The 14,929-nt window shown below is 53.1% G+C and overlaps 1 protein-coding gene across 3 annotated transcripts in view; it reads right to left on the bottom strand.

Annotated features, from left to right (window-relative positions):
* Positions 1–14,929, bottom strand: part of LOC135260744 (CYFIP-related Rac1 interactor B-like) — a 56,917-nt gene that overhangs the window by 16,930 nt on the left and 25,058 nt on the right. For all 3 annotated transcript variants that reach the window (XM_064346245.1, XM_064346247.1, XM_064346246.1), the window contains one exon: positions 1,405–1,494. In XM_064346245.1, coding sequence (XP_064202315.1) covers positions 1,405–1,477 — 73 coding nt within the window. In that variant the 5' untranslated portion in view covers positions 1,478–1,494. The remainder of the gene's footprint in view (positions 1–1,404; positions 1,495–14,929) is intronic.

Here is a 14,929-nt window from a genome sequence, read left to right as displayed (position 1 = left end):
GTCAAGCCCCCCCACCCCCCCCCCCCCGCCCCCCACACCCCACGCCCCCCCCCACCACCCCTCCCAATGCGGCCTGGTGCCCCGTATCACTCCACTGCTGCCAGGTCCTACCCAGATGTGCCAAGCCCCCCCCCCCCCCACATTAGTGTGGGTTTCCTGTGAACGCCCCACTTTGCCAGATGTCCCCAACGTATCTGAGCCCCGTTTCGACACACCCCTCCCCAGGGCCCCCCGGCGGTGACCGATTTACGGGAACCCAAAAAAGAAAAAAACCCGCCAAGCGTAGCCTCTCTCTGCTAATCTCTCCACCTCTGTGAACTCCCAGTGGGTAAAAGCCCAAAAGAGCAGAAGTAAGCGGTTAGATGTGAACCTGCAGCCCCTCTGTCCCACCGCTGCTACCATCACTTACTGTGTCAAACATCCTAAAACCTCTGAGACAACTCAAGCTTACCAACAGATACCCATGATTCTGACTCGGCGCAGTTTTAGCGCTCCCGTCCAGACGCGTGCCGACGCCGGCGGTCTCACTTCCTGTGTAAACTAAACAGTAATTCCGCAGAGGATCCCGGCCGACCGGAGCCTTCGAGCCGTGGGACCGTGACCCTGGGTGTGACCCAGCAGGCCCGGCGGCAGCCCTAACCCAACGCCGCCCCGGCCGATTCTGAGAAAATACTTCTGATAAATCACCAGCCCCCCGAAAAAAGGCAAAGATTTTAAAAAGACGCGCTGCTGCAGGAACACGTCCGCCTTTCGTTCAACGCGTTCCTGATCTTAACTCAGGCCCACGTGGAAAGGGCGCGGAAACGAAAGGCCTGGAAACCAAAAGGTACGCGAACAAAAAAGAAAAACAGTTCGGTTCATGACCTGAAAAGTCACGGGAGGAGTGGACAAAATGAACACTCACCCGAGGTATTCGTACGCATCGCAAACGAATCAAAACACGGCAAGAACCTCTGACATTGCAAGCGGTAGGCTAAAGAAAGCTGTACACAGCAGCAGCCCACTGCTGCGCAGTAGCAGGCAGGCAGAGATAAAGCAGAGTTACTGTACAGAGGGCAGTGAAACTGGTGAAAGAGAGTTTTTGTCCATTTCTGAGCTGAGCTTTGGCACCGGAATGCCTCAGTGCTACCTTAATTCCTTACTCCTGCTAACCCCCCACCCCCCCCCCCCCCCCACCCCCCAAAAAAAACATTACATTATAGGCATCTAGCAGACGGTCTTATCCAGAGCGACTTACACAACTTTTTTTACATAGCACTTTACATTGTATCCATTTATACAGCTGGGTATATACTGAAGCAATGCAGGTTAAGTACCAAAACAAACAAACTTTGTCATTCCCTTTGGTGACAGGGGCACACCAAAATGGAGCTTGGAAGAGAGGGGCGGGTTCGGGGCACTTACTTTCAAAATCCAGGAAGAAATTCCCAGCATTGTTGTCTATGTCCCTCGTCAGCACCTTAATTAGATTCCCCATCCCGGCACACCTGAAAGCTGGAAGAGAGAGGAGAGGTTTAAGCAATGGGCAGAGAGGAAGTGATGCGTGAGCACTTCCTGTCATCGCAGCCTCCACTGTCTTCCTCCTCCTCCAGAGTCAGCGGTTTTGGACCTGGACCTGGAAATCACTACTCACCTGGAGAAGGCGCCGCAGAACCTAAAGGAACCAGGAAAGCACGTTGACGGGACAAGACAAGGACACAGAAGGTCGTTTCTTAGCCGCATGGCAGCCGGTCAAACGCATACAGGGAGACCCGACCCGACCTACCTGACCCCCCCCCCCCCCCCGCTGTGATCGTACGGGGCCCGAGCGGACACACGCCGGGGGGGGGCACACATCGCTAAACGCTCTCAGGCCGAATGCCCACACAAAGCTTCACTGTGCTTCACTGGGCACGCTCACACGGTCCCGTTACCAGGGTTATTCATGGCTACAGTCCCAATCGTGACCTCAGAATGACCTCAGAGCTCACTTTGCCGGAGGGTAAGCAATGATTATCATTAGGCCCTGTGTATGCAGCATACTGGACTTACATAAGAGGCAACAGTGCAGAACATAAACATAAACCTGCTTCAGTTTCTACACACTTCTGACTGAAATTTCTTATGTTACATTACTGTATAATTCAGGTAGAACCCCACCTACATTTAGACACTGACAAATAAAGCAGATTTCCACAATATAATTTTACATGTGCATGTGTTTTTATTATATTTTTTTCAGGCTTTCTTGCCAAGTGAAAACTCTCGGGTCACTGATAAGCCCTTTACTCTTTTCCATCCCGTTTTCAAAGTTTCAAATAATTTCATTTCCTGGAGGGTCGCATAACCTCCAAACAAAACAAAGCGAATTAGCACAGCATGTTTTCGAGTAATACTCGAGTTTCCTATAAATAAGTTCACGCCGCGATGGAGCGCAGGCAGAAACAGAGGCGCCGGATCGATGGAGACCGGGGGGCAGGTCGCGCGAGGACGTGAAAACCGCTGCCGTTTCGATCGGCCGTGAGCCGCGAAAGCCGTCGCTTCCTCTTCGGCGAAGAGACGCGGCGTCTGAGTGCAGGCGTCTAACGCAGCCGCGGGCGAGAGGGGAGGGCGAGCGGGGAGGGGGGAGTGGGCGAGCGGAGAGAGTGCTGGGGGAGTGGGAGCGGGAGCGAGCAGTAAAGTGCTCGGCGTCTCGGACTTTGAGCCCGCTCTTAACGGGTAACGCGAAGCGACAGGCCGGCTAGACGCGAGTGGAGGGTGGGGAGCCGCGCGCCCGGCGCTAAACCGATCCGTGCGGGGGCACTCGCGCTGTGATGAGGGGGACTGACAGGCCGGGAAGGATTGGATTGGGGGCGGGGGGGGTGTTGGCAGGGAAGGGAAAGGATTTAGATTTTTTTTGTGGGCGGGGGCAGGTTGGGATTTTGAGAAGTGGAGGTACAGTATTTCCGAAAGGTATTTCCGAATACGAAGCGTGTTCCTGAAACGTAAGAAGCGCACGGCCGCGAAAACAGCAGATTCCTCTCGCCGCGTCGCTGCCCTTTCAATCGTGCAGTAAAACACTGCATCTCCACACCAGCACACCGCAGGGACATCTTCATGACACCAATTTCCAGGATTATATAGAAAGAATGTGTAAAGATTCCCTTGAGATGGCCTTGCAGTCATAAGGATGTTTTTGGTGACATACATTGGACCTATCTTGAAGACGCCTAGCATTACAGTCTTCCATTCACCAAGCAGCACCCAGACCATAATAACTAATCAAACAAACAATTATTTTTATTACTATTTATCACAGACAGCCAGCGCAACAGTAGCCGAGGCGAGCAAAAACTATTAATAACAAAATGACAATAATTAAATGGTAGTTTTTCCACAGTTAGTGACTAATGCTTACAACACATTGAACTGACAATATATTCTTAAGGGGCGATCAATCGTTTGTCAGTCTGCGGAGAAAAAAGTAGAGTGGAATCTGGTTTTGGGTGAAAGGGCTCAGTTTCTGAAAGGACTTAAGAACCCAGGTGGCTGTCTGCAGGGGCGAGACTTTGGAAGAATCAGGGACTGGGAGTCCAGAAGTTCAAAAGTTCACCGTGCCGCTGGTCTGGCAGACAGCCTTATCAGGGATGATTTGCATATCATCTTCTCAGGGCGGAACGGACGTGACTGCAGCTTCAACGGCAGCGCCTCACACCTGGGAAACAAAAACTACAACCCAGAGCATTCTGGCCATCTCCGAACATCAGCAGGGAGCTACGAGCCTGGCACAAACCAACCTCAACCTGGGAAACAAACTACACCCAGAGCATCTTGGGACCGAATTCCCGAACATCAGCACGGGGGCTAGCTCGGCAAACCACCTAGACGAACTACAACCAATTCTGACAATTCCTAGAGTCACAGGGTACTTGCAAAACCACTAGAACGAACCAACCAGAGCATTCTGGGACGAATTCCCGAACATCAGCAAGGGGCTACTGAGCTCTGGCACAAACACAACCTAGGTAACGAAACTACAACCCAGAGCATTCTGACAGCACAGGGGCTACCGAGCTCTGGCAGAAACACAACCTAGGAAACAAAACTACAACCCAGAGCATTCTGGGACGAATTCCTGAACATCAGCACCGGGGGCTCCAGAGCTCTGGCACAAACACACAGGCCAGAGAGTTCCAGCAGCTGAGCCTCATCCATCTTGCTCCAGCGCTGGCCTGGCTTACTCTGCCTGGGGTTCACTGCAGTGTCTGATTTTCACTCAGGACAAATAAGGGAAAGGAATGCCTTCAAAACGCGGGATTCTGAGCAGGATTCCACACTCCCGGTCCCGTCCCGTCCCAGAGCTCACAGAGGGGCCGCACAGAACCGCAAGGGGAGCGCTGGCCTGTCAACCATTTCGGTGTCTGATCCGTGAGCCGGTCCAGCCTGTCAAGCTCGCTCGTCCTGACCCCTCCCTGGGGAAGGTGGGGGGGGTCTTGTGTACTTTTGGACGGGTGTTAAGGCGGGACGGCATAAGGTAGGGCGACCCTACTGTTGACAGTTTAACCCCTTCACCGCAGTAGGGGGTGGTGGAGGCCCCCCGCCCTCCTTGTTAGTTTTTGTCAGTCAGATCATAAATAAATGATGCGGATGCTGCTGCTTACCAGGCTGTGCCTCAAACACCCCCCCCTCCCCCCACCCCCCCAAGGGATCTACCTCAGCTCTTTTTCTGTCATCTTCCTGTCAGTCTGCGACTTAATCCCAAAACTTCCAGCCCTGTCAATCTTTCTCTGCTCCACCCCCACTCCACCCGCCCCCCCCTCCAATTCCACTGCCACCATCCCCCACCCTCCCCCTCCTAAACAGCCCTCAGATCACACGTTTAATTAGCAAAATGAGGTCACGGAAAGGAGAGGGATTTTTTTCCGCCACCTAAAAGCGCTGTCTGAGGTCCTGTAATCCAGACCAGGCTGGTCAGCCAGAGGTCGAGCCTTGCACGCACACGGTCTTATGAAACCGCTGAACCGTGTGACCGGTGGGTGAACAGGGCTGCCGTTGTTCCCTGCTCTGTTCCCTGCTCGGTCACCCCGAAACACCCTGAAAAAACCACAGCTCTGTCACCCCGAAACACCCTGAAAAAACCACAGCTCTGTCACCCTGAAATACCCTGAAAAAACCCACAGCTCTGTCACCCTGAAATACCCTGAAAAGACCACATTTCTGAGGGACATTTAGATCACCCAAGAATCAAAGACTGCAAAGGTATAACTGCAAGACTGAACTAGAAATACTAATAGTTAACATTCATGACGAATAATTTACAGACGGTTAAAATTCTGAGATACAAACGCATTTAACCTCAGTTATTTGAGGGTGTCGATATTCTTAAACATTGTTAAACATTAAAACATGCTTAACTTTGCACACAGAATGCATGTTTGATACAGAATCTGTGCACTTGACACTTCAAAGGGGGGAAATAAAAAATGATTTTAAAAGGCAGAATGTGGAATAAACGCAGGGTCTAATGGATGAATTAATATGGCAGTATTATAACAGCAGGGATTCATGCGCCGTAATGAGAAGAGAAAGTGCTGACTGTGCCGCTAAGTGGGGGGGGGGGGGGGATTCTCTTGGGCACTCTGTGTGTGTGTGTGTGTGTGTGTGTGTGTGTGTGTGTGTGTGTGTGTGTGTGTGGGGGGGGGTGAGACCTCCCCCCCTCCCCCGGGTGCAGCTGGCAGGCTGGGCACGGGTCGCCTGGACACCGGGAAGGGGAGGAAAAAAAAGAAGAGAAAAAAGCCACGCTTGTTTTTGTTTTGCGCCCCCCCACCCCACCCCCCCTCTTCAGAGAGCTCGCGTGCCTCGCGTTTCAAGGAGGGGGGGATTGCCCATTCGACAACGATGCTCCGGTGCTGCGCTCCGATTGGCTGCAGCGAATCTCTCAGCACTCCGCTGTATCCATGGAGCCAAAAAACAAGCCCTCAGCCAATCAGGAGAGAGCCTGCGAAGGAGAGGGAGCACAGTAGTGAATCTAGGAAGCGTATGAATACACGACTGCGGTTTGGGAAAAACAGGCTGACAGCTGAAGTGGGCCAAAAAGGTGGAATAGATCCACAATGAAGCCTGAGCTCTCTGCTCTGGGAACATCATAAAATCCACAAACGGCGTTTCCTTAACCAGGCTTTACATCCTAAAATTTAAAATGAGTGCAAACCATTCACGAAATGCTAAAAACAATGTTCTTCCCTCCTGTCAGTTGAGCCCAATTATGAAATGAAATTACATATTTAAAAAATGTATCATAAAATATGTCTGAGCATTTAATCAAAATCACGTTTGGATAAAATGCTTCTAATAAACGGTGAAAAGCAAAGGGCAGTGAATTTAGCACTGAGAAGGAGGGAGGTAAAATTTCTTTAGCCTTCACAGGGAGCCATAAATGCAACCCTGAGCTTCTTACTAAAAATGCAGGCCATGCATTAGAACATCAGGAATAACAGGAATAACAGGACAACCAAAAAAATAATAAAAATACAGAGAAACAGGCGCTCTCTGAGGGAGAGAGGGGAGCGGAGGAGCTGGCGGTGGCGAAGGACTGAGCCCAGCGTGGCGCTGTGAGCTTCCACGTGCTCGTGGTGCTGCTGCTACTACTACTACAGCCCCGCCTGTTTGACAACAACACCACCCCCCCCCTCCCCACAGCCCCCAGCCCCCGCCCGAGCGCTCCCACACGTCACGTGGGCCACGGCAAGCCTCGTCAGGGAAGGGGGGGGGGCATTTCATGGGCATACTGCAGTAGTAAGGGAGGGGGCAGCAGCATCAGGGGAGGGGGCATCAGTGGGGTAGGGGGCAGCATCAGGGGAGGGGGCATCAGTGGGGTAGGGGCGCAGCAGGGGGAGGGGGCAGGCAGGGGGGAGGGGGCAGTAGCAGGGGGAGGGGGCAGCAGCAGGGGCAGGGGGCAGCAGCAGGGGGCGGAGGGGAGCAGCGAGGGGGGGGCAGGGGGCTTTAAAGCTGACCCACATTCTCGCGGTGACACGCCATGTCGCATTAGTCCAGCCGGCGCGCCGGGGGTCTGCTGGAGCCGCCTGACAGCGCCGGCGGCTGCCCGGATGAGACGGGCGGAAAACAAGAGCTTCTGGAGCCGAGGCTGGCACACGCGTGCCCCCCTGCACTGCACTGCCCAGACCCCGCCCCCTGTCCCCAATGCCCTCGCCTCACCCAACTGACCCCGCTCCCCGTCCTCAATGCCCTCCCCTCACCCAACTGACCCCGCCGCCCGTCCTCAATGCCCTCCCCTCACCCAACTGACCCCGCCGCCCGTCCTCAATGCCCTCCCCTCACCCAACTGACCCCGCCGCCCGTCCTCAATGCCCTCGCCCGTCATCCAACCAACTGGCGCGTTAAGTAAACTGACCTGCCACTCACCCAGCCACCCCATCCCTCACAGAAACCAACCTGCCACTCAGCCAACTGACCCCACCCCCCCAATAACGGCCCGTTTCTGGAGAAAATCAAGTCTTGCCCTGCACATGCGGGAAGTGCTGCATCTAGCTCCGTTTGGTTTCTTTTTCGGTTTTGAATCGTCCTCTGGCCCCTCCCCCTTCACCACCCCGTAAGGAGCTGGTCATTAAAAGCCTAGTTCACCAACTTCACCCCACATGAGGAAAGGCAGAAGCAGAATCAGACATTCGCCGTTATGAAACATTTGACCTGCACTATCCACTGTATCCATTCTGTTCAGTCCCCCACCGCTTCCCCAGTTGTTTTTTTCATTACAATTCTTAATAAAATGACATTGTTTTCACTCATCAGTGTTGTAGTGCTGTAGACCTGAACCCTCATGGGCTGATCTGGCTTCATATACCAGACTGGGGGAGCAGCAGGATGCCAAACCCTGGAGTAAAGTGAGCAGGGAACCAACAACATTTCGGCATCTTATTTGTGCGTTTAGTAGCTGCTCGCTGGAAGATCTAAACCCACAAAGCACTTGAGGGAGGAGTGGGAGAGCCTTAAGGAGGACTGTCAAACCCGCCGTGCTTCTGAACGTTCGCATGACAGGCGCAGGTGATTTTTTTTTTTTTTTTTCGACTCCACATTTTCCCAAAATAGCTGCAGCGCTCCTTTAAACGGGACAGATCCAGCAGCAGCGCACCTGAGCGGAGCGTCCCCCTTCGGCTTTAATCAGGGGCTCGAGGACGCTCACAAATCGGACGTGAATTACGCCCCGCTTCTTTAAGCCCCCCCCCGCCCCCGGCCCCCCCCCCTGTGAATTACGGCCTGAATTACCGCCGCCCATATGCGGGGAAAAGGTGCTGAGTCGGCCGGACGCATCGATCCGCAGGGGAGCCGTCGCGCTCATCTGCAACCCAAATTTTCCGCCGCGTTCCCTCCAGTCGGCACAAATTCGGCGCGCAATTAGGAGCGGCCTCCCTCGGGGGAACGAACAGGGGTCACGCTCCATCCCCCCCCACCCCACCAATCAAACACTCCCGCGAAAGGCGCGTGTGGAAATAAAGCAGCCGCCACGTAATCAATTAAACAATCTTGGCGCTCGCGTATGTGGCAATCACCATTATTAAATTCCATTAGCTTAGCGTGCCGCCAAGTGCATTTCCTGCGCATCTCCAAAAGGCAGCGAACACTGGGGGGGGGGGGGTCGGCTAATGGGAAGGGGGGTTAACACATTAGTCAGTGCTCATAAAAAAATACACTTCACAAGGAAGGATAAATAGATAAATACATAATTTTAATTTATATTTAATTAATACAAAAATTTAAACTAAACTAGCTGCAGATATTTCACTAACATTTTCCTCCAACTCCGGATGACAGCACTGAACTACAGTTTATAGGGTCTATATATCTCACGACGCATTGGGATTCAGCTAACGCTCTCTGGACAGATGTGTAAACAGTAAGGCACTTGGAAATTAAGCCCAAGGTGAGGGTAATGTTTGGATATGAAAAACAGCTTGTTCTTAAATGCTTGTTTGCATATCTGGTTGTTCCATCAAAAGCTCTCCCAGGGTTTGCTGTTCTCAGGCTGCAAGGTCATTTTCACTGGAAGTATTCACACCTTCGCCCGGCCTACAACCCAGAAAGAGGAAAGCTGGAAAGCTGACAGCTAATCCCACGCTGTCAAAACATTAAAAGTGAAGATGCCCGGTATCCAGAGAAACGTATTGCAAACGTTCCCCGCCCAAATTCCATTCCCCGTTCGACGCAAGCCCGATCTCGCCTTCGCTGAGGTCACCGCTCTCTCCGCGCAGGTGGGCGTGGCCTTGTCTAAGCCCGAGGCGGGACACGGCTCGGATCCGCAGTGTCAGCGGTGTGCTGGAGGACTGTGAGAACCGCTGCAGACTAAAGAAGAAGAGGAGCCTCCAAGCTGGTTCCCGCACGTGCTCAATAGAACACAAGCGACAAGTGACACACCCATCCGCCCACATTTTCCCACTTAACCACACATTACAGTGACACGCCCATCTCCACAGTACACCGCTTAAAGCTGCATATTTTGGTGACATGCCCATCCACACATATCTCTGCTTTGCCCTTTAAGGTGTGAAGTCACAAATTATATGATTAGAATGTTCTTAACTGAAAATTCTAATGCTGATGATGTAACAATCACTCCTGGCAATTGAAAGCAACGAAGTTCTAGAACACTGGCTTCGAATTTAGAAGAGAAACAAATTCCAAAAAAAGCTACTCGTTAAAGGGTTAAAGACACAGATTCCCCTCCAGTGTCACCACTGGCAGCAGAGCAGAACCGTGCCAGGCAGATCACAGAGGTGTGCGCGAGGGGCTGTCTCCGCAGGTGTGTGTCAGACACCATCTTGAAATCTTAAAACCCCCCCGCCCCCCCCCCGGCCCAGTCTGATGTGTCGGGGTTATCTTTTTAAACAGACGTGGGGGCAGGCGGGCGGCGTGTCAGACGCGATGCGCAGGTTACCACCTGCGTTAGCCCTGTCTTTCAGCACAACACATTTTGACAGCGCAGGCAGGCAGGCAGGCAGGCAGGCAGGCAGGGCAGGCAGGCAGGCAGGCAGGCAGGCAGGCAGGCAGGCAGGCAGGCAGGCAGGCAGGGCTTACCAAGAAGCAAGGCTTCAAACAAACAGCCTGAGCCGCGCAGAAAACCGGGAAGAAGAAGACCTCCTGCTGCCTGTCAAAACGACGCTTCTCCGTTTGGCAGTCAGACGTCGCCCCCTTGAGGACGCGCGTGTAACGGCAGGCACGCCGCGCCGCCCCACAAACCCGCACAAGACAAGACACCTGACGTGCGAAATATTCACGACCGCCTCGGGGCTGTTTAAAAACCGTCCCAGGAAGTTAGTTAGCCGTGCGCGGCGCTGCGTGTTAACGCGCACGCGGTCGGTAATAGCGCAGGCTGCAATATCGCGTTACGTCCCGACCGCAAGTGCCAGAACGACGCAGTTTTATTTTATTTTTATTTTTTTTAAAAGGCACGACCTTGTGACAAGGGCAAGGACGCGGAGCGCCGAGGGCGTCCGAGAGGACTCTCAACGGCGCAGGGTCGCCGTGGCGACGCTGCAGAAACGCGGTGAGAACGCGGCGCTGTCCCCCGCGGCTGCTTTACGGCCGTCTGACAGGTCAGCTCCCCGGGGGGGGGGGGGGGGTCGGCAGCGATTGCCCTGCGCCCCCCCCCCCACCAATGCCCTCCCCCCTTTTACGGCTCTGATTTAGATCAAGGCAACTTCAGACACCCCCCCGCCCACGGCCACCATGGCCCCCTGTTACTGTGCCCTGCAGTGGCACCAGACAAACTGACGGGGGAAAAAATAAATTAAAAATAAGATGAATTGGAGGGAAAATATTCAAACACATTTTTTTTTAAATGTTTGACATTTCATCGGTTTTAAAATAGCGGTTATGAAATATACGATTCATTTGCTTAGGTAAGCAATTATGGTCATTAAAAAAAATAAATACATAAATAAAAACCAAGGACGTGTCGCAGATGAAAATTAACGACACAGTAAATTAATTCAATTAAAATTGATCCGAAGCTGCAGGAGGGTTTTGACGGACCGCGGCTCGGGTGCGAACGTGAGCGTGAAGACATACGCACGCACGCTGTAATTAGAACACCTGATAACGAGCGGAGCCCCGCGGCCCATAATTAGCAGATCGTCGCGACGACGGCGCAATGCACCGGGGGGCCCTGGCGCGGGCGGGACGGGTCAGCAAGCGACCCCGCCCCAATCGCACCTCCGCCTCCTCACAGCCAGGAGTCCCAGCCGCCAAAGTGTCCGCAAACGTGAAACGCTTCGGTTTCCTGAAGCAAACGATTCTCAGCGCTGGGAGAAAGGCTCCATATGATGCTGGGGGGGGGGGGGGGGGGGGGGACACTCCACAAAATGCTGCCTCCACAAATTCAAATTTTTTTTGTTTTTTGGAATTAGCTAAATGTATCTGTGCATTAATTACACACGCCAAATGCTTCCAACTACCATTTCCTCCAGCTCTGCGCAGCGACAATAAAATATTAATTAATTCCGTTGCATTTTGGCAAGGGCACTTTCAGTGCTGGAGGACGTTGAAGGGGATATGTTATGGTATGGACGGGGGGGGGGGGGGGTTTTGAGGCATTTTTGAGTATGGCTGAAGCTGGTAATGACAAGGTTTGTTTCTTGAGATCAAAAGAAAAACTTAAAGGAAATTTAGAGTCAAGCCAAGAGATTTGAACTGAGCTGGCCAATCGCAAAAACTGCCAGGTTTGAAAAAAGCAGTTTAAATCCAGGGCCTTCGGCTTGTGGTGCGTTTGGGTTTGTGGTCATAACACAGAGCACCACACCCTGCAGTAACACGCGTGTACAGAGCACCACACCCTGCAGTAACACGCGTGTACACAGCACCGCACCCTGCAGTAACACGCGTGTACACAGCACCGCACCCTGCAGTAACACGCGTGTGCACAGCACCACCCTGCAGTAACACGCGGTACAGGCACCACACCCTGCAGTAACACGCGTGTACAGAGCACCACACCCTGCAGTAACACGCGTGTACACAGCACCGCACCCTGCAGTAACACGCGTGTACACAGCACCGCACCCTGCAGTAACACGCGTGTGCACAGCACCACACCCTGCAGTAACACGCGTGTACAGAGCACCACACCCTGCAGTAACACGCGTGTACAGAGCACCACACCCTGCAGTAACACGCGTGTACAGAGCACCACACCCTGCAGTAACACGCGTGTGCAGAGCACCACACCCTGCAGTAACACGCGTGTACAGAGCACCACACCCTGCAGTAACACGCGTGTACACAGCACCACACCTCGCAGTAACACCGTGTACACAGCACCACACCCTGCAGTAACACGCGTGTACAGAGCACCACACCCTGCAGTAACACGCGTGTACACAGCACCACACCCTGCAGTAACACGCGTGTACAGAGCACCACACCCTGCAGTAACACGCGTGTACAGAGCACCACACCCTGCAGTAACACGCGTGTACACAGCACCACACCCTGCAGTAACACGCGTGTACAGAGCACCACACCCTGCAGTAACACGCGTGTGCACAGCACCACACCCTGCAGTAACACACGTGTACACAGCACCACACCCTGCAGTAACACGCGTGTACAGAGCACCACACCCTGCAGTAACACGCGTGTACAGAGCACCACACCCTGCAGTAACACGCGTGTACACAGCACCACACCCTGCAGTAACACGCGTGTACAGAGCACCACACCCTGCAGTAACACGCGTGTACACAGCACCACACCCTGCAGTAACACGCGTGTACACAGCACCGCACCCTGCAGTAACACGCGTGTACACAGCACCGCACCCTGCAGTAACACGCGTGTACACAGCACCGCACCCTGCAGTAACACGCGTGTACACAGCACCACACCCTGCAGTAACACGCGTGTACACAGCACCACACCCTGCAGTAACACGCGTGTACACAGCACCACACCCTGCAGTAACACGCGTGTGCACAGCACCACACCCTGCAGTAACACGCGTGTGCACAGCACCGCACCCTGCAGTAACACGCGTGTACACAGCACCACACCCTGCAGTAACACGCGTGTACAGAGCACCGCACCCTGCAGTAACACGCGTGTACAGAGCACCGCACCCTGCAGTAACACGCGTGTACACAGCACCGCACCCTGCAGTAACACGCGTGTACACAGCACCGCACCCTGCAGTAACACGCGTGTACACAGCACCGCACCCTGCAGTAACACGCGTGTACAGAGCACCGCACCCTGCAGTAACACGCCTGTACAGAGCACCACACCCTGCAGTAACACGCGTGTACACAGCACCACACCCTGCAGTAACACGCGTGTACACAGCACCACACCCTGCAGTAACACGCGTGTACAGAGCACCGTACTCTGAAGTCCAGCCCTGTGTCTGACCTCCAAGCCCCCCCCCCCCACCCCAGAATGCAGTCCACTGCAGTCCAGCTGCCAGAGCTCAGGGGTGGAGTAACGCCCCCCCCCTCCATAAAGCTGACCACGCACAAAAGCTGATTGGACGGGGCTGATTTGCGACCGGAATTCATTAACCAATAAAGAAATGGGAAATCTCTGGTCTTTTCATGATTCCGCATTGACACCACAGACCCGGGGGCTAGGGAGAAGTACGTAAGCTGTGTTCTTTAAAAAAAAAAAAAACCACACTGGATTCAGGAGGTTGGTTAACGCTCTCCACCGAAAGCAAACGGCCTACATCCGCTCCCTTCCACTCCAAGATCGCCCACCAGCAACGAGAACACAGCTAGTCACCGGGCAGCAAATCTCAAAGAACATTATCTGCCCAGCAACCGCAGGATCTGAGGTGCTTGGCAGTGTCGCCACCCGGTGGCCAGAAGGGGAAGTGCTTTTACTGCATTGCGAGGGAGCGCAGTGGACTGTAACGTGCTCCTGACGGAATGAGGTACCTCATCAACCACCGGCCTACTGTACATCCTCCTGACTTACCCACCTGCGCAGCTCAGAAAAGTATATAAATACTGCAGAAATGTACAGCTTCCTGTCTGAAGATTTGAGACCGCACATATAGGACTGATTTTTTCTTTTTTTAAACACGTGACTGCAGGGATGGCATTGAGGGTAATACACACATTATATATATCCATGTATGATAAATGTATTCCCTGTAATGTCATCAAGTTAATTAATACGCTGTATTAAATCAGTGACACATACACACACACGCACACTCGCACACTCGCACACGCCAGCCTGTCCACCGTGACCTTTTCAAAACCGCCTAGAGAAATGTCACAACCTAAAGGATTAACCTAAAAACTGCATTAAAAAAATAAAGCGAGATCTTTATTAACGGCAGTGCCAGAGGTAGTACCGCAGTAAATCGAAAAGTTCCCACACCTCACTTATGACCTTGAAACGTTCGTAAGACAAAGACCTACATTCAATAAACCACAGAGCCCAAAGCCAAAATAATAAACCTTTTCTCCGAAGCATAGGTCACATACACTTAGAGCTACTCTTTATTCATTAACCTTTTCATTCTAAAAAGCGTTATAAGTACAGCTTGGGGCGTTTTGATAGTTTAATAGTGCTTTGCACTATTTAATACAGCTACACACTCTCGGTGTAATTGTACACAGTGTGATAAGGCCTTGCTGACGGTGTGCACGGCTACATGGTAAATCTGACCAGCTAACGTTCGGAATCAAATGGAGCTCCACACCGTCCTATTAAATTCCTTGCAGGTGCGTTTAATCAGGTAAGACGAGGCGGAGCGGCAGAGGGACCCCGCGGACCCCCGCTGAGGGTGGGGCGGGGGTCGTCACGGTTTCTGGGCGGGACGCTGATTAATGGGCCTGTCTTCGGCACAACAGCTGGCGCCCGCCCCGCCCCGCCCCGGGGAAGCCGGCGAACGATGTCCGCCATAAAATTTTTTTAAAAAGACGCAGCAACGCGGCAAATGAGGTCACCGCGCAAA

The sequence above is a fragment of the Anguilla rostrata genome, chromosome 8, assembly GCF_018555375.3.
Source record: "Anguilla rostrata isolate EN2019 chromosome 8, ASM1855537v3, whole genome shotgun sequence".
In the NCBI taxonomy this organism is placed as follows: Eukaryota; Metazoa; Chordata; class Actinopteri; order Anguilliformes; family Anguillidae; genus Anguilla; species Anguilla rostrata.
Note: the sequence above shows the minus strand (reverse complement) of the source record. Positions and strands in the feature narration are given on the sequence as shown.